Below are 25,182 nucleotides of genomic sequence, written 5' to 3' on the forward strand. Positions count from 1 at the left end.
GTACACTCTGTCTAGCAAAACACTGCAAACATGTTTTAAAATCAAAAAATTATTCAAAACAGTAACACATGTTCTCTTCCAACAGGAACATTTAGTCAATCATAACACATGACAAAAAAAAAAAAAAACACTATCATCACACTAAAATTACAGAAACTGCATTATTTTATGTCATGTGCCTTTATATATGAAGCCTTTCTACATTTTTGTTTTGTTGGGTTTAGTAAATGCAGGCATTTTGTTTCTTTTGCTGCAGAAATTCAATACAAAAAAGTGAATGACCATCTTAGAGTAGCTTTATAAAATGTTCAGTTTATGTAAAAAAAAATACAGACACAGAACTGCTGCAGTACAGACTTTATTTGCAAAAGGACATTACTGCAAGATATACAAACAGAAAAAGCACCGGAATTATATATATGCATGCAGCATCCATTGCATCTAGAAGGGACATTTGTCATGTGGACGATGGTCAAAAACATTCCATCTCCAAGCTGAGAAAAACTCCTCAATTGGGTTGAGGAAAGGGGAGTAAGGGGCAAGGAAATGGGACATCATCCTTGGATGGGCGTCAAACCAGGCTGTGACTGCACGGGAATGGTGAAATGCCACATTGTCCCATGTGATAACATATATTGGCAAGTGGTCTCCCACCTGTCCCCTTTCTACCTCTGGCACCAGTCTTTCGTGCAGATCTTCTAAAAACAGGAGAAGGCGGTCGGTGTTGTAGGGGCCAATCTGACATTTATGCAGAAGTGCACCATTTGTGGGAGATTGCGGCGCACATGGTGATGTTGGCCCTCCATTGTGGGAGATTTTTTTAAATATTTATTTTCTATTATCTTTACACTTTTCGTATCTTTTTTTTTTTTAAATAGGGTAAGCATCTCCTTTGCACTATTTTACCCATTTCAATGTTTCTTATATATTTTGTTCTATTTTATAGCTAACTGCGACTTCTCCATTGATGACTTTATCCCTTTGGATGACTTGGACAGCCAGGGCAGTCCAGATCGTGTTCCTTCTAAGGACTACAACCCGACTTAACCCGTTATGGATCAGGCCTCCGTAAGTCCTGTCCGAGCTGATTCTGAGTTGTCTGGATCTTTGATGCATTATCTACGAGACAAAGGGTTTACCTATTTTAAGAAAGGTGATTACAAACCTGGTCTTTTTAAAAAATGGCGTTTGGATTTTGAGAGTCCTCATTGTTCTTTTAAGCCAGTGAGGCCAGAGTCTAGTACTCCAGCTCCATCTGTCAGAAAGCCTAGATGGTATGTAAGTGTTAGTACCCAAACTGATTTTAAAGTGTCCGTTAGTACACAGTCTAACGAGACAGCTACTGTTGGTACTCAAACAGATTTTTCTCAAGCTCCTGTTCCTTTGTTAAATCGTGATATTTCTTTTATTCCTCTCACTGACCTTCCTCTTGTTGTTGTTTGTGGTTTGATATGTAACTTTATTTCTGTTAATGCTTCATCCTGAGCTCTTATGTTTTTGTATTTTACGTTGGGCTTTTATACTCTGTATTTTTATATTACCATGTAGATACATATTTTTATTCTGTATCTACTCTTATTAAACTATGTGTGGCAGGACACCGAGGGTGTACAGAAGTGCTACCTAACAATTACGCCACCCTGTAATATTAGAGAATTTGTTCTTAGAAACAGCACAGGTTCGTTCTCAGTGAGGCGGCAGGAGACACAGATATAGAAACAAATGAAATTTTATTACAAACCATAAAATAAAAGAAAAAGAGCAATTCCACTTTAACATACTGTAGAACATGCAAGCACATCATAATCATACAGGAATGACTGAGATATTCCAAAAGAAAACTGAGCTCGGAATACAACAGCTGAGGTGTGACAGCGGGCAACAAGACACTCACATGCACATTCACACGTGAAACAGAGACCGCCACCAGGACTACACCCCGCCAGTAGTTTTTCACTAACTGTTACACAACAGGACATCATCACTTGCCATATTATTATGATTACTGCAATACTACTTCCCAATAAAATATGTAATACAAGATTACATATAATAATACAATATTACATAAACAATACTAGATTACTGTGCAATACTTACAAGTGGCCCTGAGTCATATTCTGATGGTACTTACTGTTTTAGGAACTTTTTTTTTTTTTTTTAAAGATTATTATTATTATTATTAATATTATTCTTTATTACCTTTATTCTTTATTACCTTACTTAGTTAACAACTGTGAGCACCTGTAACCGAGCATAAGCAATTTCCCTCTGGGATTAATAAAGTTATTTAAATCTTGAATCTCAGGCACTCAGCTCCTGTAACCACAAAAGTAAGTTATACAGTTCTTTTAGTATTAGCACAGATACCCTGATAGAATCAGTCACTTGGACCGAAATCAGTACCACACTTCACACGTAAACAAGGAGAAAGCTCAATTAATAAAGGAAAGAAACAAAAAACAACCCAAGACACTTAAAACACAAACTTTGAAAAAAAAAAAACCAAAATGTTACAAAACCCAATGTTGTCGTCAAATAATAAACAAAACAAAGAAAAGAAATCAAAATCACAACTAGCAGGTACACATGTACACCACAAAACAACAAGAGTCCAACACAAAATGCACAACTAAAATATGTTTCAAGGAAGAAAAGCAAAAAGAATGTTTATAAAACCAAGCGATTATTTCCCTTTTAATAGTAGCAGTTAGCTTTCGAGCAAAGCAGTTAGCTCCCAGCTTTCGAGCAAAGCAGTTAGCTCCCAGCTATCAGCAGTCAGCTCCCAGGCAAAGCAACTCCCACTGCACAGAAAATAGTTACACATAGAATGTGGCTGACCGGTCCATGACCAAATTACAATTAAGGCCGCTCAGCCTAAATCCATAATAGTGGTTCTGAAACAGGAATAAAAACAACGTGGTGGATTTCCGAGGAGAAGAAGTTTGGAAATTAGCCAGGGTCTCTCTCCCCTCGGTTCTGTAAAATACTACAATTTTACATTCCAACACACGCTCGAATTTATGAATGTCTGAAGAAGTTACAGGGGTATGTTCAGACAACCCCGTCTGTGTATGAATCTCCCGAGCAAGCGTTTCAGCTGCAGCATCGGTGATTTCAGGATGAAGCAAATGAGCAATGTTGATAGCAAAGCATAACTGATTCGCTGGATTCTCGACTATGTAAAGAAATCTCTGTTTTTTTTTAAGGATTTTGCAGTCCAACGTTTTTTGCAACAACCTCTTCCCGCCGCCTCGTTGATTTCTAACAATCTGTACAACAAGCTCTAGGGTTTTATCGCAAAACACAGACATGTTAGACTGTACCAGTCTGGGCGGTAAAGGCCCTTATTTGATTTATTAGAAGTTGATATTGTTGCTGATCAGCAATATTGTTATTATTGTTGTTAGGAACCGTGGGATCGTTTAATGGTTGAATATGTAACTCTGGTTGTGAACCCCGTGAATCAGACGCATGTAAAGACAACAGCAAAGAGTCTTGAATATCATCATTATTTAGTATTTCATTCTCCATCTCTAACATTTCCACAAAGTCAATGGTAGCAACATCCATACCAGCGTCAACATTTACAAATGAGGCCATAGTTTTTCAACAACCCCGTAAACACAATAAAAAAAACACAGGAAAAAAAAAAAAAAAACACACACACAAGCAGAATAAAAAAAAAAAAAAAATTAACGACGGTTCAAACTGAAAAGTTGCCCTATACGCAATACCGACTGAGGAGAGAAGAAGCTCTTCCCGCTGAGTGGTCGGATGGTAGGGATGATACGGTCCTGAACTACGCTTGTAGCTCCTGTAGCTCCTTCGGCTTCTCCTTCTTCTTAGGAGTCTACGACTCTCTGTGTGGGAATAACAGACGAAGAAAAGAAATGAGGTCATGAAAAGTTTTGCACCGTGTGCGCTAAAGAACCAGGGCTTAGCCATGACCCCTAAAAAAAAAAAAAAAAAAAAAAAAAAAAAACTCACCGTGAGCCGATGAAGAGGATGAAGAGGACGATGAAGAAGTTCTCTGTCGGTGACGAGTGGATCGGGATCTCTCGCCTGACCTCTTCCGTTCGCGGCGTGTTTCAAGAGGAGGCTCTTCCTGTCGCTCGGCTTGTTCCGCCGAGGTGCTGCTTTTAGAGGGGTCCGGCTTTTGTTCAGAGGCCTCCGCTTGGCCTGCTGTAGATACCTCGGGGGGTTCGGCCTTGAGGACGCTCAACAGTTCAGCTACCAAAGAAAGAAACAGTGTTCTTTATTATTTAAAAAATGCAACGCACCATCATGAAAATAATGATAATAAATAAAAGTAATAATAACCCACCGTAACTAGGATCAGACTGTAGCTGCTGCGGCCCGATAGGCGTAGACCGTGTCGGTTCAGCTGTTTTAAAAATCAGCGTTTCTAAATCTAAAAATAATGAAACTTTGTTTAGCTACAACACTTTCTCAAGAAGATAGAAATAAAACTGAATACATATATACATTTACAAAAGAGATAAAACTCACCGTCTTGCCAGCCGGCTTCAGTTACAGCGTTGCGAGGATCGACAGTCAGATTGTTTACTGCGAAGGTCAGAATGATTTTTCTTTTTAAAAAAAAAAACAACCTAAAACTTGTGTATATAAAAACAAGTGAATCTAGTTTCTACCTGGAGCCATAGCGATGATGTGCGAAGATCAGGTGTTCCCCGGACCCGCGACGAAATGACAGTTTTACGGTTTACCTTCTCTTCTAAGTATTTTTTATACATCCCTCATCACACCCCAAAGAACAAACACACACACACACACTAATATACATACAGACGGTCGTAAAAAGCGTCAAAAAGTTTCAGACCCCTCTGGTAACTCTTTAACATACATGACGGTCATAAACACCCCCAAACAGCTCTCCTAACACAGGGTTTGTTAACTCTAACTGAAAAAAGGTATTTTTAAAAACCACCCAAAGATATAGGAAATAGCCTGTTTTTTTTTTTTTTACTCTACTTTTGACTTTATAAGTATAGGTAAAAACAGTTAGGCCTACAACCCATAGCCATAGAGTAAAGTACGGCTAACTTGAACATTTCCGTCCTAGGCGGTCGTGGGACATCATACGTTGATAACTCACTTTTTTTTCACCATTCATAGTTTATTTTATTTATTATTATTTAAATTGTATTTTTCTTTTTACGTAGCTACATTTCTAAACCTATATATTTTTTATTTATACATATAAAACATTCGCTTTTAGATGAACGTTTTTAAATTTCGAAAACTGATGAGGAGGCGTGACTAAGTTGTCACTACCATATCCACCCAATCACAACTTCCGAGGGGGAAACCCCTTTGATTCATTCACTCGTTTGACAAACTTAGCGCGCCTCCCGTACCAGTCGTGACTTTGCTGCTCAGACGCTACACTCACTCTCTTGACATCGGACAAGCTCGCGCAGACCTCGCTTCTGTCTCCTTTATTCTTTTTCTTAGACTCGCTCGCGTGATTGCAACGCTGCTTTATTCACCTCAACGAAACCAACTTTTTCCTTCTTCAGCGACTCGGGGCTCTCGCCCTCTGGTAACGTTTATTCTTCTACTCTTTAACTAACATCTTCAACAGTCCTTAGTCATTTAAAACTCATCCAAGTTTTTACCAAAGTTAATAAATGTTTCATTGTTCACCCCTTGGTAATAAATAAATTCACCATGTCTTAATAGTTAAACACAAGCACCTTGAAATCGAGTCCCCTCACCAAGCATATTTTTTCAAATAAAAAACACCCTGAACAAATTCATAAAATAAATAAATAAATAAGTATATAAATAAAATAAATCTATGAAATAAAAAAAATTAAATTAAATAAGTGAATGAAACGATGTCTAGCGCATAAGCATCGTTACACCCCCCCCCCCCCTTTTTTATCGAAAACTCCAAGCCATAAAAAACCCTAAAGGTCATCCAAAGGTCAACTCAAAGGTCATAAAAGGGGCAATAAAACTGTCAAGATTGAGTTTGACGAAAGGTTGTTAGGTACTATTTTTTAGCGCCTATACCGCTGCCGAACAGGAGCGTTGTCGCTCAGAGGAATGTCATGAAAGATGAGATCAGTACACCCCAAATCATTCTCGTAGGCCGAAAAAACTGACTGATACTGCCGTAACAGGTTCCTAACCTGATCTTGCTACTTTGCCCCCAAAGCAGATAACTCTACCACCCCAATCCGCTCTGGCAGAGACAAGCCAACCACACAACCCTGGGAACCTATCGTAGCAACGACCTCCCCTACCTCAGTCACCCCTGAAGGTAAGCTAGTGGCATACACCCGCTGGAGGGTACCTAACAAAGTATTTGGGTAAAGAACTGCATCCAATGTTCCAACATTTACAACAGGGAGATAGACTGTACCTCGAGTCACTGGCACTTAGGCTGGTGAGGCCAATAGGCCAGCTGGAAGTCCTGACTCTACAGGCTCAAACACCAGCCCCTCAGACCACTGTTTAGAGCAAGTAGCAGCCACGATCTTCATGGTACCACCCAAGACACGGCACTGCTGCCGACCTCGCACCCTCACTCTACCTACCTGTCCGGGTACTGTCGTACTCTGACGACAATACTGCAATGCCTGCATCACACCACCAGGAACCTCAACCACTGATGGAGAGGCAAACAGGGCCTGGCCATATTGGCCAAAGAGTTCCTGGTAGCACCTGCTCAGGACATTCATCCCCAGCACCCCGGGGACCTGAGCACGCATGCCACCAGGAGGATCCTTAACCACCAAGATCCCACTGTCTGGCATTTTCTTACCACACAACTCCACATCCAACTCTATGTACCCAATATATGGAATTTCAAGCCCATTCGCTGCACGTAATTGGAGCCACTGACACCGTTTTAACCTTTCCCAACCCCACAGTTTGAAATGTTCCAAAAAACTGCTTTCAGTTATTGTAGAAACCATGGAGCCTGTATCAACCAAACATGTGACCAGTACTTCACCAATACTGGCCACCAAATGTGGACAACTAGACATTAGATGGGATATCGCGCTACCACTAGCTAACACATCAGAGCCCCTAATTACCCCCTCTGAGCTGTGGCTCAACAGTCCGGCGGGTACTCGTTTTCCAATGGCTGACTGGCTCGAGGCTGCCCCTCCACAGGCAATGACACTGCTGAGACGGAAGACAAAGGGCCTGGCAGTGGAGCATTACACTTCCTGGCAAAATGTCCAGGCTAATGACACCGCCTACATACCACAGACCCATGATGTTGGAAGTGACCCTGTGAACACGCACCTCGAAACTGAGCAAAACTTTGGGTTAGCTGATTTAACTGTTCTTGCTGTACTTTTAACATCTCTCGCAGTTCGCTTAGCTCCGACACTGAGGACCCACCTGCGTCTAAATGCGGTCCTCCCCGAACACCATACTGAATCCCATATGACAAGGGAACAGATTGGCTTCGAGCCCGCACACCCCCAGGCATACCCTCTTGTTCCCACCTAATCGCCGCACTGCGCACTTCTAACAAAGTAACATGGGGTTCATGGCGGTCCAACTGTTTTAACTCACACCGGAGAGAATTATCGGACACATGTTCAACAAACTAATCGCGCAATAATACAGGAGCATTTGATACAGCTCCAGGGAACCTCTGCATTTCTTCATAAGGCCCAACAAAGAGAGGGAGAACTCTAACAAACTCTCCCCCTCCAGTTGCCTCCTGGAGAAAAATGCCTCTTGCAATGCTACGTGGGACTGAGTGCAACCAAAAACTTCACGTAATGCACTAAAAATCTTACCTGGATCCCCCCTGTCAATCTCAGAACGATATCTAATCTCTTCCCGTGCCTCCCCCTCTAAGTGGTCAAATAAAAAGAAGGCCTGGTCAGCAACAGACAGGTGACGTGTCTGAATACAGACCTGTGCCTCCTCAATCCACTCCTCAATACCCACACCAGACTTATCATTAAACTCAGGACATTTACAGTCCCTAGGTACAAACACAAATCGTTCAGACTGGCTAGCACCCACACTTACTGGAGGAGGATCTGCATCAGGGATATTAACGGATGCCACTACAGGACCAGGTGACGCAAAAGTCCCCTCCTGACGTAGCCTCTCATTGTCAGCCCTCAGCTAAACCACAAGCTCTTCAAGTTCCCCAAGTTTCATCAAGGGAAAAAAACCCCTACCATGAGCTACAGTCTACCACAAGCAACCCAACCAGCTTCACTCCACCTACCTGAGTGATGCAGGGATGACATGAAGGCAGGGGCAGGACCTACAACCAAGGCTACTCTGCCACCAAACCTATATATCTTCCCCCTGACCCCCCTGGTCTTGCGTTTTTTCTATGTTCCTCTCATTACCCTAGTTTCTGCTTATCTACATGGGCAGTTTTCAGGTATTTCCCAAACCCCTGGTACCGCTGTTTCTAAGTTGCTCCTGTCCTCTTTTTCTGCTATAACAGTATACTTACAGGCCTTTTATATTTCTGCCTGCATAAATATATGTTAATTAAAACATGCTTACATGAATATAAGTTGATTAAAACATGCTTACTTATTTGATTAAAATATGCTTACATCATAAAACAGGTTGGTTTCTGTGGTGGAAATGGCTTTATCATTAAAGCAGTGTTCTTTGTTTGCTGCTCTGCCATTGATGACAAGCTTATCAGCAAAGCAAAATAAAGATTTTTCCTGAAATTTACTGGTATAAATAGATGATGTAGGTTTTTCAACATATGATCGAACTAGCATATTCAGTGCCAATTAGTGTGTGAGCTGTTCAGAAGAAATAACTGGATGATAAGTTTAAAATAAGCTGAAAAGTTTCTTTATGCTGTTTAAGATAATTTCTTAGGATTATTGTGTAAAAGGTATATTTGTATGTTTGATTATTCCTTTGGAACACCTACAAGCCTAATCTTTTTTGTCATACTATGAATATTTCACTAACACCATGAGAGTGTAAGTCAGACTGAAATGGATTTGCCCGTGTTCATTTTATTTACATTTAAGCATTTGGGCACTCTTATCCAGAGCAACTTAAAAATGTTCTTTGGAGTTTCTGTCATTGGGTAAATCCTTACACGTTGCTAAGTTACTAAGTACCAGCTACTAACCCAAATAACCACTAAGTATCAAACACTGTTGGGAAGGGTGTATTACGTCCCCAGGTCTAGGGTCACAGGGCGTAATAAATAATAAAATCTTAATCAACAACTTTCATCTTTTTTTCTCTTTTATTTTTCACACACACACACCGGAAGCTCTTGGCTTCAGGGTTGGGCCAAGGCCAAAACAATAAACAAAAACCCTGCCCTATCTCCTCCCACAAACTAACTAAACTACAAAGAAATCTAAACCAAAAACACAGGGCTAAACTATCTCCCTAACTAAACGTACAAAAACAGGAGAAAACGGGTCTAACAAAAATGGCACCCAACCCCTACTGCTTCCATCAAAAGAAATGTATATACAAACAAAAATAACTATTTACAATATTTACAAACACAATTAACGAAAACAAAAGAGACCACCACTCACAACTCACACCACACACACACTCACTCACTCACAAACACTGGCGCGACCCAACAGTTCTATTTTCGCAACCGCACAAGCCAACATTCCAACCAACAACACCGAGCCCGCTTCCGGCTTTCGTTTGCGACCTTAAAGCGATGCGCCAGTCCCAGGATCACTGGGCACGTCAGCGCACGTCCAATCAGGGCGGGGCCACCTGCAAAAAAAGGGAAAGCAAAAGAGAGAGAAAAAGAGCGCGCGTGCACGCCGCCACAAGCATCCGCGCCTCTACACACCTACATGCCACACACACAGGCATGTAACACCCCCACCCATAAAAGTCAAAATTCTATTTTGACTAAAAACACACAGAACAACAACAAAAAAAAATATTCTTCACGACCTAGACAATGCGTCCGCTAAAATATTTTCAGTACCCTTTTTATGCCTTATGTCGAGGTTAAGACTTTGGACAATTAGTGACCACTGCATCAGCCTCTGATTTGAATTCGCCATTCGGAGCTGGAAGACTAAGGGGTTATGGTCTGTATAGACCACTATAGGTAGGGAACTACCACCGACATAGACTTCAAAATGCTGAGGCGCAAGGAGTAAGGCTAAGGCCTCCTTCTCAATAGTGCTATAATGCTGTTGTGTTTTTGAAAATTTTTTTGAGAAGTAGCACACAGGATGGTCAATTTCTGCCTCGGCTTCTTGTAATAAAACCGCACCTGCGCCTAATGCGCTTGCATCCACCTCTAACTTAAATGGTTTAGAGAAATCAGGGACGGAGAGAACTGGCGCACTACACATAAGATCTTTGGCAGCATTAAAAGCATTATCACATTCAACACTCCAAGCGAAGGTTTTGGATTTACTCAGTAAGTTAAAGGGCATACAACAGAGGAAAATTTTTTGCAGAATGCACGGTAATACCCAATCATTTCCAGAAAGCAGCGCAGCTCCCTTTTTGACTTGGGAATGGAAAAATTCCTGATTGCCTCCACTTTGGCGCTAACAGGACGCACCTGGCCCTGGCCAACCTGCTTACCCAAGTAAGTGACCACGGCTTTTCCGAATTAACATTTTTTTAAGTTCACCGTTAACGACGCTTTGTCTAAGCGAGCAAATACTGTGCGTAGCAAGTTTATGTGGGCACTCCACGAATTTGAATAAACGACTACATCGTCCAGATATGCTTCGCAATTTTTCACGCCAGATAAAACTTTGTGCATTAACCTTTGGAAGGTGCTGGAGCGTTTCGCATACCAAAGGCCATAACGGTATACTGCAAGAAATTATCTGGCGTTACGAACGCGGAGATATTCGAAGCACGCTGCGTAAGTGGCACCTGCCAATAACCTTTTAACAAATCCAATTTTGTTACGAAGGACGAGGCACCAACACGGTCAACACAGTCTTTCATTCTAGGTAACGGAAAACAATCTGCTTTGGTGACACTATTCACCTTTCTGTAATCCGTGCAAAATCTAAAAGAAGCATCGAATTTCAGCACCAGCAAACACGGTGAGCTCTACGGGCTCGAACTTAAAATGGCTAAACCATGCTTAAGCAGGTACTCTACCTCTCTTCTCATCACTTCTCTCTTCTGGGGATTAACACGATAAGGATGTTGTTTTATCGGCGATGGGTGTGTAAGTTCGACATCATGGAATAGCACATGGATTTGTCTGGGAATGTTTGAAAAGAGAGAAGAGAACTCATAAATCAGAGAAATCACATCTGTTCTTTGGGAGTATGAGAGGTAGGACAAATGTTCCTTTAAATTTTCAAGTATGTCAGAATTAGACAGTTTATTGGTAGACATATTCTCATGTTTATCTAAACCATCATTTTGTTGCCAACATTCAAACAGTTGCCACAGATGACATTTTTACAGCAGGCTCCACAGACATTGCTCTATTCAAGTAACGCTTTAACATATTCACATGACACACACAAGTTTTTTTTTCTACGCTCAGGAGTGCGAATTTGGTAATTAACTTCACTCAACTTCCTCTCCACTAGGGTCCAGAAAACCTGGATTGTAATGATGACCCTGGAAGAGGAAGGAGGACCAACACCAAATCTCCTGGCTAAAAATTTCGTGAAACAGTTTTTATGTCAAAACGTTTTTTCATTTTCACTTGCTTTGAAGACAAATTTGCTTTTGCCATTTCCCACAGACGATTTAAATGTTGATGCATTTGAGCCACATAATCACATACAGTCACTGTTTTTTTCTCTGTCAATAAAAACTGTTCTTTTAAAAGTTTCAGAGGTCCACGTACAGTATGTCCAAAGACTAGCTCGGCTGGGCTGAAGCCCAGAGATTCCTGGACCGTCTCACGGACTGCAAACATCAACATCGGCAGCCCTTCCTCCCAGTCCTTTCCCGTTTGTACACAAAAGGCACGGAGCATGGACTTGAGAGTTTGGTAAAATCTTTTAAGCATACCTTGTGATTCAGGATGGAAGGCACTTGAAAGCTGATGCTTAACAGCTAGTTCACGAAGCACCTGAGTAAAAAGCTTAGAGGTAAAATTAGACCCTTGGTCTGTTTGGATGATTTTTGGTAATCCAAATAGTGAAAAGAATTTAATCATTTCTTTTGCCACTAATTTAGCTTTTATACTACGCATCGGGATGGCTTCCGGAAAACGAGTGGTAGCACACATAAGAGTAACTATGTATTGATGACCTGATTTAGACCTTGGTAATGGTCCCACACAGTCTATAACTACATGTTCAAATGGTTCTCCCATTACAGGGATTGGATGTTAAGGGGCAAGGGGAATGACCTGATTTGGTTTACCCGTCAGCTGACAAACATGGCATGACCGGCGGTGAGCAGTAACATCAGCTTTTAAACCGGGCCAAAAAAACGATCGTAAAATACGATCATAGGTCTTCCTAATCCCTAAATGGCCAGATAAAACATGTTCATGAGCAAGTTTTAATATTTGTGAACGATAATTCAACGGAACAACAATTTGTTGAACACTATCAACATTTTTCCACTGTCTCATCAACACATCGTTATCAAGATAAAACATCACATTTTCATTAGGAACCACTAGCTCATCAGAAATAGCTTTAAAACATTTAACCAATGTTGAATCAGCCTTCTGCGCTGCCGCTAATTACGAGCGCCCCATCTGTAATGGTAAAACGTCATGGTTAGGTAAAATTGGTTCAACACACATTTTTCCCGTCATAGGTGTAGATTGCAGAAAAGAATCAGACAAATCCACTACATCATCAAATTTTCGTGCCTGTGCACGTGCAACTACACATGATGAAAATACAGTAGGAAATTGAGAAGCGAGGTCACTTTTCACATCTGTTATGGGGGTATCTACCACAATTGGTTGTGGAAAAACAACCCCACCCACTAGGTCATTTCCTAAAATAATCTCTACTCCGTCAACAGGGAGTTCAGCACAAATTCCAACACACTTCACCCTTTACGATGTCAGTTTGAAGGTAGACAGTATGGAGCGGAACTTTAACACAGCCTGCTCCTATGCTCGCAAAATTACATCAGCCCCCGTGTAGGTTTTCTGTGACAAAGGGAGTGTACCAGCTAACATCAGGCTTTGGGCTGCACCTGTATCTCGCAGAACAGACACTGACCTGGGAGTGCTCTCAGCGCTGTCTGCCTAACATCCCTGCAACATGAAGGGTTTATATGCTGCTATTGTTTGATCAGGTAAAACACGTTCTGTTTGTCTTTTAATAAAACCTACAGTCTTAGATTTAGCTGATGCATTTTTTTTCTTTTTCCAGGCTTCACAGTCTGAAATAAGATGCTCTTCACTGAGGCAATAAAAACAGACTCTACCTCCCCCTGTGCGATACTGAGAACTTCTAAAAACTCCTCCCCTTGCCGGTCTCACACTACCAGCTGAAGGTTTCACCTGCCCTTCAACCCCACGGACAGCAAATTTATCAGTTCTCAACGTAGGAGTAAAAACTGTTCGGTGTGTTAAAACGAACTCGTCAGCCAGCACAGCGGCTGCTGACAGAGACGTGACTTTTTGTTCGTTTAAGTGAATGACTATATTTTCAAATATACAGTACAGTTCTTAAAGTCTTTTAGTAAGATTAACTCTTTTAAGGCTTCAAAGGTAGTAGTTTTATTTGCCGCACACCACTTTTCGAAAAGAGCTTGCTTTTCTCTGGCAAACTCAACAAAAGTTTGTTTGTCTGTCTTCTTATGGGCTCTAAATTTTTGTCTATACACCTCCGGTACTAACTTATAAGCACGAAGAACAGTTTGTTTAACCACGTCGTAATCTAGACTTTGTTCTATTGGCAATGCTGAACAAACGTCTTGCGCTTTGCCGGTTAGCTTACATTGTAGAGTAGAGCCCACATTGCTCTTGGCCACTGCAAAGTAGCTGCAACACGGTCAAAGGCTATAAAATAGCTATCCACTTCGGTTTCTCTAAACGGAGGGACTAAATTATTATGTTTGCTCACGTCAAAATTAGGCAAAGAAATAGTTACTGGGGCAGAAACGACACTAGAAGAGACCCACACAGGCCCTGTAGGTAACTGAGCAAACGACGGAGAAGCAGGGGAACTCTCCAACGCGCTCTCAGCCCGGTGAAGCCGGCTGTGATCTCGCTGAAAACGCTCCCTCTCCATCTTAAGCTCCCTTAAACGAAGCCTTTTTGCCTCAGTTTCTTCTCGTTTAATTTCCAATTCTATTTTTAAATTTAGAATTGGATTTTTTTTTAAATTTAATAGTTGGTCCGAATTTGATAATAATGACGTGGGAGGTGGTGCAGTTAATTGGTTTAACTGCACCACCTGTTTAACTAATTGTCTATATAATAATTTTTTCACCTCCATTTTTGAGACATTACGTGGCACGTCAACTCCAAAAAATTCGGATATTTTAAATAAATCGTCTTTACGACAGCAATTAAACTGTTCCGTGCTAGGAGATAGCATAAAGGCAATTAGATCAAAATCCATTTTTTTTTTATATATGTACCAACTGTACAAGCAACTAAAGAAGGCAGCCAAACAAACCACTTTATTACTCGCAATCGCCGAGCCTTCACTTTATTAATTTATTAACGAGCCGCCCACTTTATAACTCACAATGGACAAGCCCCTCACTGTATTACTTGCAATGGACGAGCCCCCACTTTATTACGTCCCCAGGTCTAGGGTCCCAGGGCGTAATAAATAATAAAATCTTAATCAACAACTTTCGTCTTTTTTTTCTCTTTTATTTTTCACACACACACACCGGAAGCTCTTGGCTTCAGGGTTGGGCCAAGGCCAAAACAATAAACAAAAACCCTGCCCTATCTCCTCCCACAAACTAACTAAACTACAAAGAAATCTAAACCAAAAACATAGGGCTAAACTATCTCCCTAACTAAACATACAAAAACAGGAGAAAACGGGTCTAACAAAAATGGCACCCAACCCCTACTGCTTCCATCAAAAGAAATGTATATACAAACAAAAATAACTATTTACAATATTTACAAACACAATTAACGAAAACAAAAGAGACCACCACTCACACCACACACACACTCACAAACACTGGCGCGACCCAACAGTTCTATTTCAGTAACAAAACAAACACAAGCGAACATCTCCACCAACATCACCGCGCCCGCTTCCGGCTTTCGTCCGCGACCTTAAGGCGACGCGCCGGTCCCAGGATGACCAATCACCGGGCACGTCAGCGCATGTTCAATCAGGGTGGGGCCAGGTGCTTATTTATTTATATATGTATTTGTTTATTAATCTATTTGGGGGTAACCCAAATATCTAATAAACAGATAGTTTTTTAGTCATGGCTCGAAGATTTCTAGTGACTCAGCTGTACAAACATATTGAAGTTCATTTCATCACATAGGTGCCAGAACAGAAATTAGCATTAATGGACGTCTTTCCCGATTCCTGAAACATATTGGAACTAGTCAAAATATATTTTATATAAAATATTTTTGTGGACTTGTTTACCAAAAGGTCTGTCACAAACTGGGTGTTATACTGGCTGATGTTACTTGCCATGGGCATAAAAGGCAGGCATAGGCGCAGAGGGGATAATGTTTAAGAATCTTTTATTTAAACAAAATATAAGACAAAACTTGAAATAAAATAAAAAACTGAACAAACTAATAAACTAACTTAGACTCTTTAGTCTGACAAGGTTCTTTAGTTTTTTCACACAACATAAATAGGCTCCTTTAGCTTTACATCGCAGACAGAGGCTCCCTTAGCTTTACATAACGTACGCAGGCTCTTTCGCTTCACAAGGGCTCTGAGTGAGACAAAAGACTAGGACCTGGAGAACCTGGCCAAGTTCTCATGTGGCTAGACCGACAAATAACTAAACATAAATAAAACTAAACAAACCGGGACCTAAACGCGCAGAAAGCTAAACATGCAAGAAACTAAACCTACAGGCATAGACGCAGAGGGTATGATGTTTAAGAAAGTCTTTTATTCAAATAAAATAAGACAAAACTTGGAAGAAAGAAACAAACCAAGGACTCACAATCCCAGCACAAGAATCTAGAGCTTAACTTAGACTCTTTAGTATGACACAAGGTTCTTTAGTTTTTTCACATAACATAAATAGGCTCCCTTAGCTTTACATCGCAGACAGAGGCTCCCTTAGCTTTACATCGCAGACAGAGGCTCCCTTAGCTTTACATCGCAGACAGAGGCTCCCTTAGCTTTACATCGCAGACAGAGGCTCCCTTAGCTTTACATCGCAGACAGAGGCTCCCTTAGCTTTACATCGCAGACAGAGGCTCTCTCGCTTCCCAAGGGCTATGAGCGAGACAAAAGGCTATGAGCGAGACAAAAGGCTAGGACCTGGAGCTGAGACGACAAGACTAGACTATACAAGACTAGGGCTACACCAACACAAGAGAAACACCAAACAGTACTTACAAAAAACCTTAAAACAAACAGCACTTCACGAGACCAAATAAGCTCCACTAACCCAGAAACACACTGAACATAAAACATTACCAAAACTAGAGCCGCCTTCTTTTTACAGGACAAAACTTAAATCAAAATACAAATTTAATTTAAACAAAATAAATGCCCACATAATGACAGTAAATATAAACAATGCTCAACCCAGGTTCCCAGACTAAACAGCTATTTATAGACGATCTAATGAGCTACCTCGGTTCAGGTGAGCACCCTGACCGAGGTGCCTTCTGGGAAACTGAGTCTGCAAACTAAAACTACAAAAACCAAACAGTGCCCTCTAGTGGTGAACCCTCACAAGGTCAACAATAATGAAAAAGAAAATTAAATCATAAAATGCAAAAAAGAAAGTATTTTACAGTTCAATGTTATTATTATGTGCAGCTATTGATTTGATTGTACTTGCTGAACAAAGAACTGAGTAGAATTAAGTGATCATGAATTAAAATTTAAAGGTGATTTTCCTTGATTTTTCCAAGTCACAGATCAGAAATTTTGAGTGAGTTTTTACTCCATTACTTTGCCTAGTGATGCAATTTGATAAGAGGTTGGTTTCACATATCTTAAAGGATCCATGCGTTAGCCTTCACCATTTCCAGCCAGTAGCTGTCACACACAGGGGAGTTTAGGGATAAGCGCGGGGTTGGCAGGTTGGTGAGGATTAGCAGGTGAAACAACAACTCTTCAACACCCAAACAAACAAAGTACAGTGGAACCTCGGATTACGAGCTTAATTCGTTCCGGAAGTGGGCTCGTATTCCAAAACACTCTTAAACCAAATTTTATTTTCCCATAGGAAATAATGGAAACTTAAATTATTCGTTCTACAGCCCAAAAAAATAAATACATAAATATAATCAATACAAAATATAAAGTAAAAATAAAACAAATTAACCTGTACTTTACCTTAAAAAAATGTAAAATTAAACCCCGACAGATAAGGGTTTTCGTTTGTGCATGCAGAGTGTATGTGTGTAAAATGTGCGCGCGTACACACACACACACACACACACACACACATTAACGGATAGACCGTTTTTAAAACCATTTAAAAATTTGCAAGGAACATTCCTAGTCACACTCACGTGAGCGCATACTAACAGGATCACTGCTGTAAGTAAAACAACAACAACAACAATAACAACAAAAAACAAATTAAACAGCTCCTCACCTTTGAAAACAATCGCGACAGAGAGAAGTTTGTGTGTTTATTTGGCAACCTGAGAGGAGGGGGCTGAAGGGGGGCTCGCTCGCGTTTACGGCTCCCTTCTTTCAGGTTGCCAAATAAACATACAAACTCTTCTCTGTCGCGACTGTTTTTAAAGGTGAGAAGCTGTTTAATTTTTGTTGTTGTTGTTTTACTTTACAGTAGTAATCCCGTTAGTATGCACTCTCGCGAGTGTGACTAGCGATGTTCCTTGCTAATTTTTAAACGGTTTTAAAAACGGTCTCTCCGTTAATGTGTGTGTGTGTGTGTGTGTGTGTGCACACGCACATCTCACACACACACACACACAGCGCGTGTGTGTATTCACCCAGCAGGAGAGACGATTACCTACAATTCTGCTGCAAGAGAGAGAAAAACCGTTGGCTCACTTGTGATGACGTAACGCTCGTTGTTAAAACAAGAAGCGCATGCGTGAAACATGATACTCGGTGCTCGTTAACTAAGACAATGCTCGTTTTTCAAGTAAAAATTTATAAAAAATTGTTGCTCGTCTTGCAAAACACTCGTAAACCACGTTACTCGTAATCCGAGGTTCCACTGTATATGAAATGCCAAGTCAGGACTTTTACAATGTATCTGATACAATCTCACTATATTGACAATAAAATTGTGACAATTGTTAGTGTGACTTTTTTTCATTGGTTTTTCAATTTCTTTTTCTATTTCAATATTTCAGCTGGAAGCCCTTGTAAATGTACAAATGTAAGACTTTAGAAATTAAACTAAACGTAATAAAAAATTAAAAAAAATATATTTATATTAACAGGTCACTAGAATCGGTTTAAATATTTAAACAAATAAGTAATAAGTAAGTCGCTCTGGATAAGAGCGTCTGCCAAATGTCTAAATGTAATGGAGTATATCTTGTCTAGAGATCAAACATTTGGATGTAGTGTGAAGGCTGTATATTTCCTTTTTTTTAAGCAACCCACTGACTTCCTTTTCTGCTTATTGCTACTCATGGTTTTATATAGCTAGCATATAATTTTCAATTATAACTACTAAGCATTATAAAATCTAAATAGATTTATTTATTTAGTTAGTTTTATGAAAAGTCAGACAGCAACATTTTTTTTAATTTTTTTTGTGGAAAGCCAGGCACACTCATCCATCACAAGTAAGCAGAATGGGAGATAAAAAGGACTGGGCCTACAAATTGGAGAGGAAATAAGAAAATACATAAAATAATATTTGTATATAAGTATGTTATGCTACACTACAATACTACTAACAGATTTCTACAACAATTACACTGCAATCATCTGTACAAATGCCTGCAAACAGTGAGCACGAATCTCTCCCTTACAGTACCTGCACAAAGCTTTCTTTCACCACCAACAACCCGATATATCCAGTCTTTAAGTTATTTTACTTTATTCCAGTCTTTATTTTTTTCCCATATTTGGACCACTTCATTGACACAATTTTTATTAAACATGAGACAGAGTGTGAACATGAAAATGTCACCTGAATTTTTTCTGGGGTGGCTGTGGACCCATACCAGCTCTGGGGAGCAGAATCTCTATACATGATAAGTGCAAATCAGGTTTTGTGGGAGGGCCTTACAATGCTGATTGGTGCAAGGCTATGTATAAAGTGTCAATCAATTAATTTTTCTAGCGAAAGGAGACTCTAAATAATAATTATAAAAAAAGATTGTTATAAGAAGCAACCATATTTTTTAAAAACAAGACCAAAAAAAGCGGCACAAATTTTTCTGTAACCTTCCCCAACTTTGTGCCTTGAGACAATCCTGTCTCTGAGGTCTACAGACAATTTCTTTGACTTCATGCTTGGTTTGAGCTCTGACATAAACTGTCAACTGTGGAACCTTATGTAGACAGGTGTGTGCCTTTCCAAATCATGTCCAATCAACTGAATTTACCACAAGTGGACTCCAGTTAAGCTGCAGAAACATCTCAAGGATGATCAGGGAAAACAAGTTATGCCTGACCTCAATTTTGCAAACGCTGTGAATACTTATGTGCATGTGCTTTCTCATTTTTTTTTATTGTTAATAAATTTGCAAAAATCTCAAGTAAACTTTTTTCATGTTGTCATTATGGGGTCTTGTGTGTAGAACTCTGATAATTCTAAAAAAATAATAATTTTATCCATTTTAGAATAAGGCAGTAACATAACAAAATGTGGAAAAAGTGATGCGCTGTGAATACTTCTGAAATAAAGCAGAAAAAAGTTCTTGTTTATTCTGACCTTTACTAAATGATTTAATCTGTGAGGTGAAAACTCACTAAGTGTTACATACAGGAGAGATGATCAGTGGTTTATCCGCATAACCAGGACGGAAATATGGATACAGTTTCTCAGTAAAGGTCTGACCAGTGAAAGAGTAGATATGAGATCTGGAGTTCACATCATAAAAGGAGACCAGACCCTCCTCATAATCCACAAACACCCCCACCTTCTCCACCTTCTCTCCCAGTGTGAGGGGGACAGAGGGACCAGCAAGAGCTTTATATTCATTCTCATCTGACAGGATAACAGTCCAGAATCCATTCTGAGGTCTCCATGTAATCTCCTCTTTCCTGTTAATGTTCTCTCTTACAACTCCTAATATCCACCATGTTTTCCCGCTGACCTGAACCTCATAATAAAATTTCCCTGAGGAAAAACTCTGCTTTCCCAAAACACAGCGCTCATATTTAAACCTCTGTGGTGTATCAGGAAGATTCTGTTCCTCGTCTCCTTCTTTCACTTCTTTGCCATCATCAGACAGGATGAGGAGTGAATTTGCTGTATCAGGATCCAGAGTCACATCCACTGAAAAACACAGAGTCAAATGTGAATTTTGTGTAAAAAAGATTAAATCATCATCAGTGGATCAGATTCAGTAGGATTTATAAGAGGATCTATCTATCTAAGTTTTAATCACAACAGAGTGAACTGTAAAAATCCATCTCCTGCAACCCAGAGGACACTACACTCCAGATGACACACACACAACACACACACACAACACACACACACACACACACAGTAGGAAGCAGGAGGACCTGACAGCGTTTTTACCCACAGTACTAAAAGTCTGTGCTGAGCAGCTGGCAGGTGTGTACACAGACATCTTTAACTTGTCTCTCACTCAAGTAGTCGTCTGCCATCATCATACCAGTGCCAGAAAATCACAGACACATCTACTCTAAATGAGTTCAGCCAAGTGGTACTTACACAGTTTGTCATGAAGAGCCTAGAAAAACTAGTACCGTTACATGTTAACTCCATGGTCCCAGATACCATCGACCCGTTTCAGTTCGCCTAACGTCCTAATACTGTAGTTGAGTGGACTTCATCATCTGGACTACAGTAGAACATACATGAAGATGCTCTTCCTAGATTATAGTTCTGCCTTTAATACCATCCACCTGGGAAATCTGTTTGTGAAGCTGATGGACCTGAGGGTCCCAACTCCCACTTGTAATTGTATTCTGGACTTTCTTATGGACAGAGCACAGGTGGTGAGGATGGGAGACAAGGCCTCTGCTGAGCTTACAATCAGCACAGGAACATCACCGGGCTGCTCCCTCAACCCCAAACTCAACACCCAGTAGACCTACAACTGAATCACCATCCAGGAAAACACCGTCATCATTAAATATGCAGATGGTACAACCATCCTGGACTCCTAGGCTGGATCCAGTTTACAGGGAGCTGGTCAAAAACATTCTTGTGCATGAAGAGGGAAAAGACCTCATCCTAAACCAAAGAAATAATCGTGGACTTCAGAAGGAAACCCCACGAAAGCTAATATTAAAACGCTATCAAAAGTCACTATTGTAGTGTTTATGTTTAGATTATTGACCACAAAGTTCCAGAAATGTGTGTTTAAGTTACAATATAAGAAATGAGCTTCATTTAATTACCCAATCAATTAATTTGTTAGGGCTGTCGTATTAAGAAGTAGAGTTATGACTATGTTTTTTTTCTAAATGGTTTAAATTTGTAATGAAATAAAAAAAAATTATATTGAGTAAGAATATTTAAAGATTTTTGAAACTTGCAGAATCGCAATACAAATTCAATCGACGCCTAGGTCTCATGATAATATTTTATCAAATGGGTGCTGATGATTCATGTCCCTATTAGATGGCGAGTTGTAGTGAGAACCATGATCTCCCAGCAGAGTGGAAGGATGGCGGCTCACAAAAGCAGTGGAGCGCCTCCTCTCTCACTCCATCATGGTGTGCACTGTGAGGTGAACACTGAGGCCTTAATGGAGCAGGTGTTACTGTCAGTAAGAGAAAGTGTGGGATAAGAAAACATTGTGTCAGGATCACAGATGGTTGAGGGTTACTCAGCTGATTGAAAACAGAATAAAGGTAAGTGGAGAGCTTTATTCTGTTATTCTACAGAGTGCAACAATAATGAAAGTTACAATGCCAAACATTGCCCTGTTTATCTCTAATGAGGAAGTCAAGCGGGAGCTGTCTCAATTTGGTAAACTGGTGAACAACATGAGAGTGGTCTCTCTAAACTGTAACATAATAGACTTACTCTACATATTTGTTTGAGAGCCACATGGGCAAAAAACTTTTGTATATCGACCAAAGAAAAAATCAGGCTGATGGCATTGACAAAATGCTCAGGTTGCTGATAAAATGCTCAGGGCTTTGATAAAAACCAGAATGATTGAGTTCACTGAAGTAGAAACAGTTTCACTGTCTGAGCTCTGATTGGTTAAACAGTTTTGGCAGCGTGCAGAGGAACTCTGATGAAGAGCACGAGCAGGATGAAGCTGAGCGTGCACACAGTTTTGTGCATGAGAAAGTTAAATCCATGTATACGCAGGCTGAAGGTTAAATTTGTATGAAAGCAAAATAAATCTGTTCAAGAGTAAATTAACCTTTATAGTGGATCAGGAAAGAAACACCACGTTCCAGTCAACTTTACTCATCATTCTGGATCTACTGCTGTCGCCTGTAAACATCTCTCTCTGTCTCTGTCTCTCTCTTACACACACAAAATATATTATTCTTACCTGCAGACTTCTTCATCTCTGCTAACTCTGTGAAACAAGAAATTACACCCTGTTTATATTTGTCTATGCAAATAAAGTTAGATTAATATAATAATGTAATTTATTAATATTTATACTATAGATCAGAAGTATAAATCAATTTATATAAATTCATCAAAAAAGATTTGGTTTAAAGTTTGTTTTGCTGGTGGAAAAGTTAAATTATAAACTGTGACTAATCTTATAATCAGTTCTAATTTCTTAATATAAATGTAATTTTTCTACTCAGATTTCTAAATGCATTGAAATAAAAAGTTTTATAAATGAAGGTGTAATTACTTTGTTCTATCCTTCGTCTCTGTGGCCCTAAAAAGATCAAAAAAGTCAATATTAGAGACTCGACTTAAACACATGTAGGATAATGTTTAATACATTTTTAAACAACTTTCTTCAAGAGTGTGTGTTAAATAGAATAATTTTTATAAAAAAATATATTATTATTCTCCATTGTATAGACTGCAGAAATGTGCCATTCATATTTTGTTTACCTGCATAGGGACAATAATATTATTGTAGAAATTAAATACAATAAGTTCATGATTATTTGTGTTATTATGAAACCTCATGTCAATATTTCCTCAAGGAGATCTGATTTGATTTTCTGGAGAACACACACACACACACACAGAAAAAAAGACTCTTCTTCTATTGTTAAATTTCAGTGTTTTTTTTCCTGTTTAGACAGAAGTTCTCTGATTTAATGATGTACTGAAGATTAAAAAGATTAAATTGTTCTTACCTACAATTTTCTCCATCACTACAAACAAAAAACAAGCATATACAAAAACTATTATTTAAATGATTTGTATTTCAATTTGTGATTTATAAAAGTATTGCTATTAAGAATAAAAGAAATTTGATCTTGTTACTGTGGGTTGCTAATGCTAATCTCCATTACATTGATGTAAAAGCAGAAAAAATATTTTCCCCACTCCAAGTTTATGACATCACTGGTGTAGATGATTCTGTCACACATTAGCCCCTGTGTATGATTTACACAATATAGTGAAAGCTTTGTGGACATCTAAGCATAACAGATGGCATTGACAAAATGCTCAGGTCATGCAGTTCTTTACCAAACAAAAGTGTTACCACACATTCAGAAGTACACAACTGTCCAGGATGTCTGTTTATGATCTAGCTTTAAGATTTTTTAAGTGTTTCTACCCCATTCTATTTAAACCTGACCTCACTAATGCTGTTGTGGCTAAATGACCGTAAATTCATAAAGCCACACTACAACATCTCATGTAAAGCCACCCTAAAAGAAGGGAAGCTATTATAACAGCAGAGAAGGAATAAATGTATATAAAATGTATATTATACTGTACAATTATTTTGTTGGTGGAATATTATTGTACAATTATAGCAGTGAGAAATTAATAATTACCTTTTTCAAAAGCAGATTTTGCCAGCACTGAAAAAAGAAAAAGGTAAATATTGTAGATTGTATTTAATCACATTAAGGATGAAAGATAATGCAACCACGGGGGGGGGGGGGGGGGGGGGGGGGGGGCTGCCCTCTTTGGAAACTTTGCAAGAGGATGGAAATGGCAGTAGTAAATACTTTCTTACACACACACACACACACACACACAACACACACACACACACACACACACACACAGTAGGAAGCAGGAGGACCCGACAGCGTTTTTACCCACAATACTAAAAGTCTGTGCTGAGCAGCTGGCAGGTGTGTACACAGACATCTTGAACTTGTCTCTCACTCAAGTAGTCGTCTGCCATCATCATACCAGTGCCAGAAAATTACAGACACATCTACTCTAAATGAGTTCAGCCAAGTGGTACTTACACAGTTTGTCATGAAGAGCCTAGAAAAACTAGTACCGTTACATGTTAACTCCATGGTCCCAGATACCATCGACCCGTTTCAGTTCCCCTACCGTCCTAATACTGTAGTTGAGTGGACTCCATCATCTGGACTACAGCAAAACATACGTGAGGATGCTCTTCCTAGATTATAGTTCTGCCTTTAATACCATCCACCTGGGAAATCTGTTTGTGAAGCTGATGGACCTGAGGGTCCCAACTCCCACTTGTAATTGTATTCTGGACTTTCTCATGGACAGAGCACAGGTGGTGAGGATGGGAGACAAGGCCTCTGCTGAGCTTACAATCAGCACAGGAACATCACCGGGCTGCTCCCTCAACCCCAAACTCAACACCCAGTAGACCTACAACTGAATCACCATCCAGGAAAACACCGTCATCATTAAATATGCAGATGGTACAACCATCCTGGACTCCTAGGCTGGATCCAGTTTACAGGGAGCTGGTCAAAAACATTCTTGTGCATGAAGAGGGAAAAGACCTCATCCTAAACCAAAGAAATAATCGTGGACTTCAGAAAGAAACCCCACGAAAGCTAATATTAAAACGCTATCAAAAGTCAC

General features: G+C 39.8%; 2 protein-coding genes across 2 annotated transcripts in view; both read right to left on the bottom strand.

Moving 5' to 3' along the window:
• Nucleotides 1-25,182, bottom strand: part of LOC128529789 (calpain-1 catalytic subunit-like) — a 314,185-nt gene that overhangs the window by 235,493 nt on the left and 53,510 nt on the right. The gene's annotated exons all lie outside the window — the stretch shown is intronic.
• LOC128529823 (butyrophilin subfamily 1 member A1-like) overlaps nt 1-25,182 on the bottom strand; it is a 37,577-nt gene that overhangs the window by 7,255 nt on the left and 5,140 nt on the right. Inside the window, exons 5-6 of the mRNA XM_053503367.1 lie at nt 14,750-14,766; nt 12,007-12,043 (exon numbers count right to left, since the gene is read on the bottom strand). Coding sequence (XP_053359342.1) covers nt 12,007-12,043; nt 14,750-14,766 — 54 coding nt within the window. The remainder of the gene's footprint in view (nt 1-12,006; nt 12,044-14,749; nt 14,767-25,182) is intronic.

Source organism: Clarias gariepinus, chromosome 1 (genome assembly GCF_024256425.1).
Source record: "Clarias gariepinus isolate MV-2021 ecotype Netherlands chromosome 1, CGAR_prim_01v2, whole genome shotgun sequence".
Taxonomy (NCBI): domain Eukaryota; kingdom Metazoa; phylum Chordata; class Actinopteri; order Siluriformes; family Clariidae; genus Clarias; species Clarias gariepinus.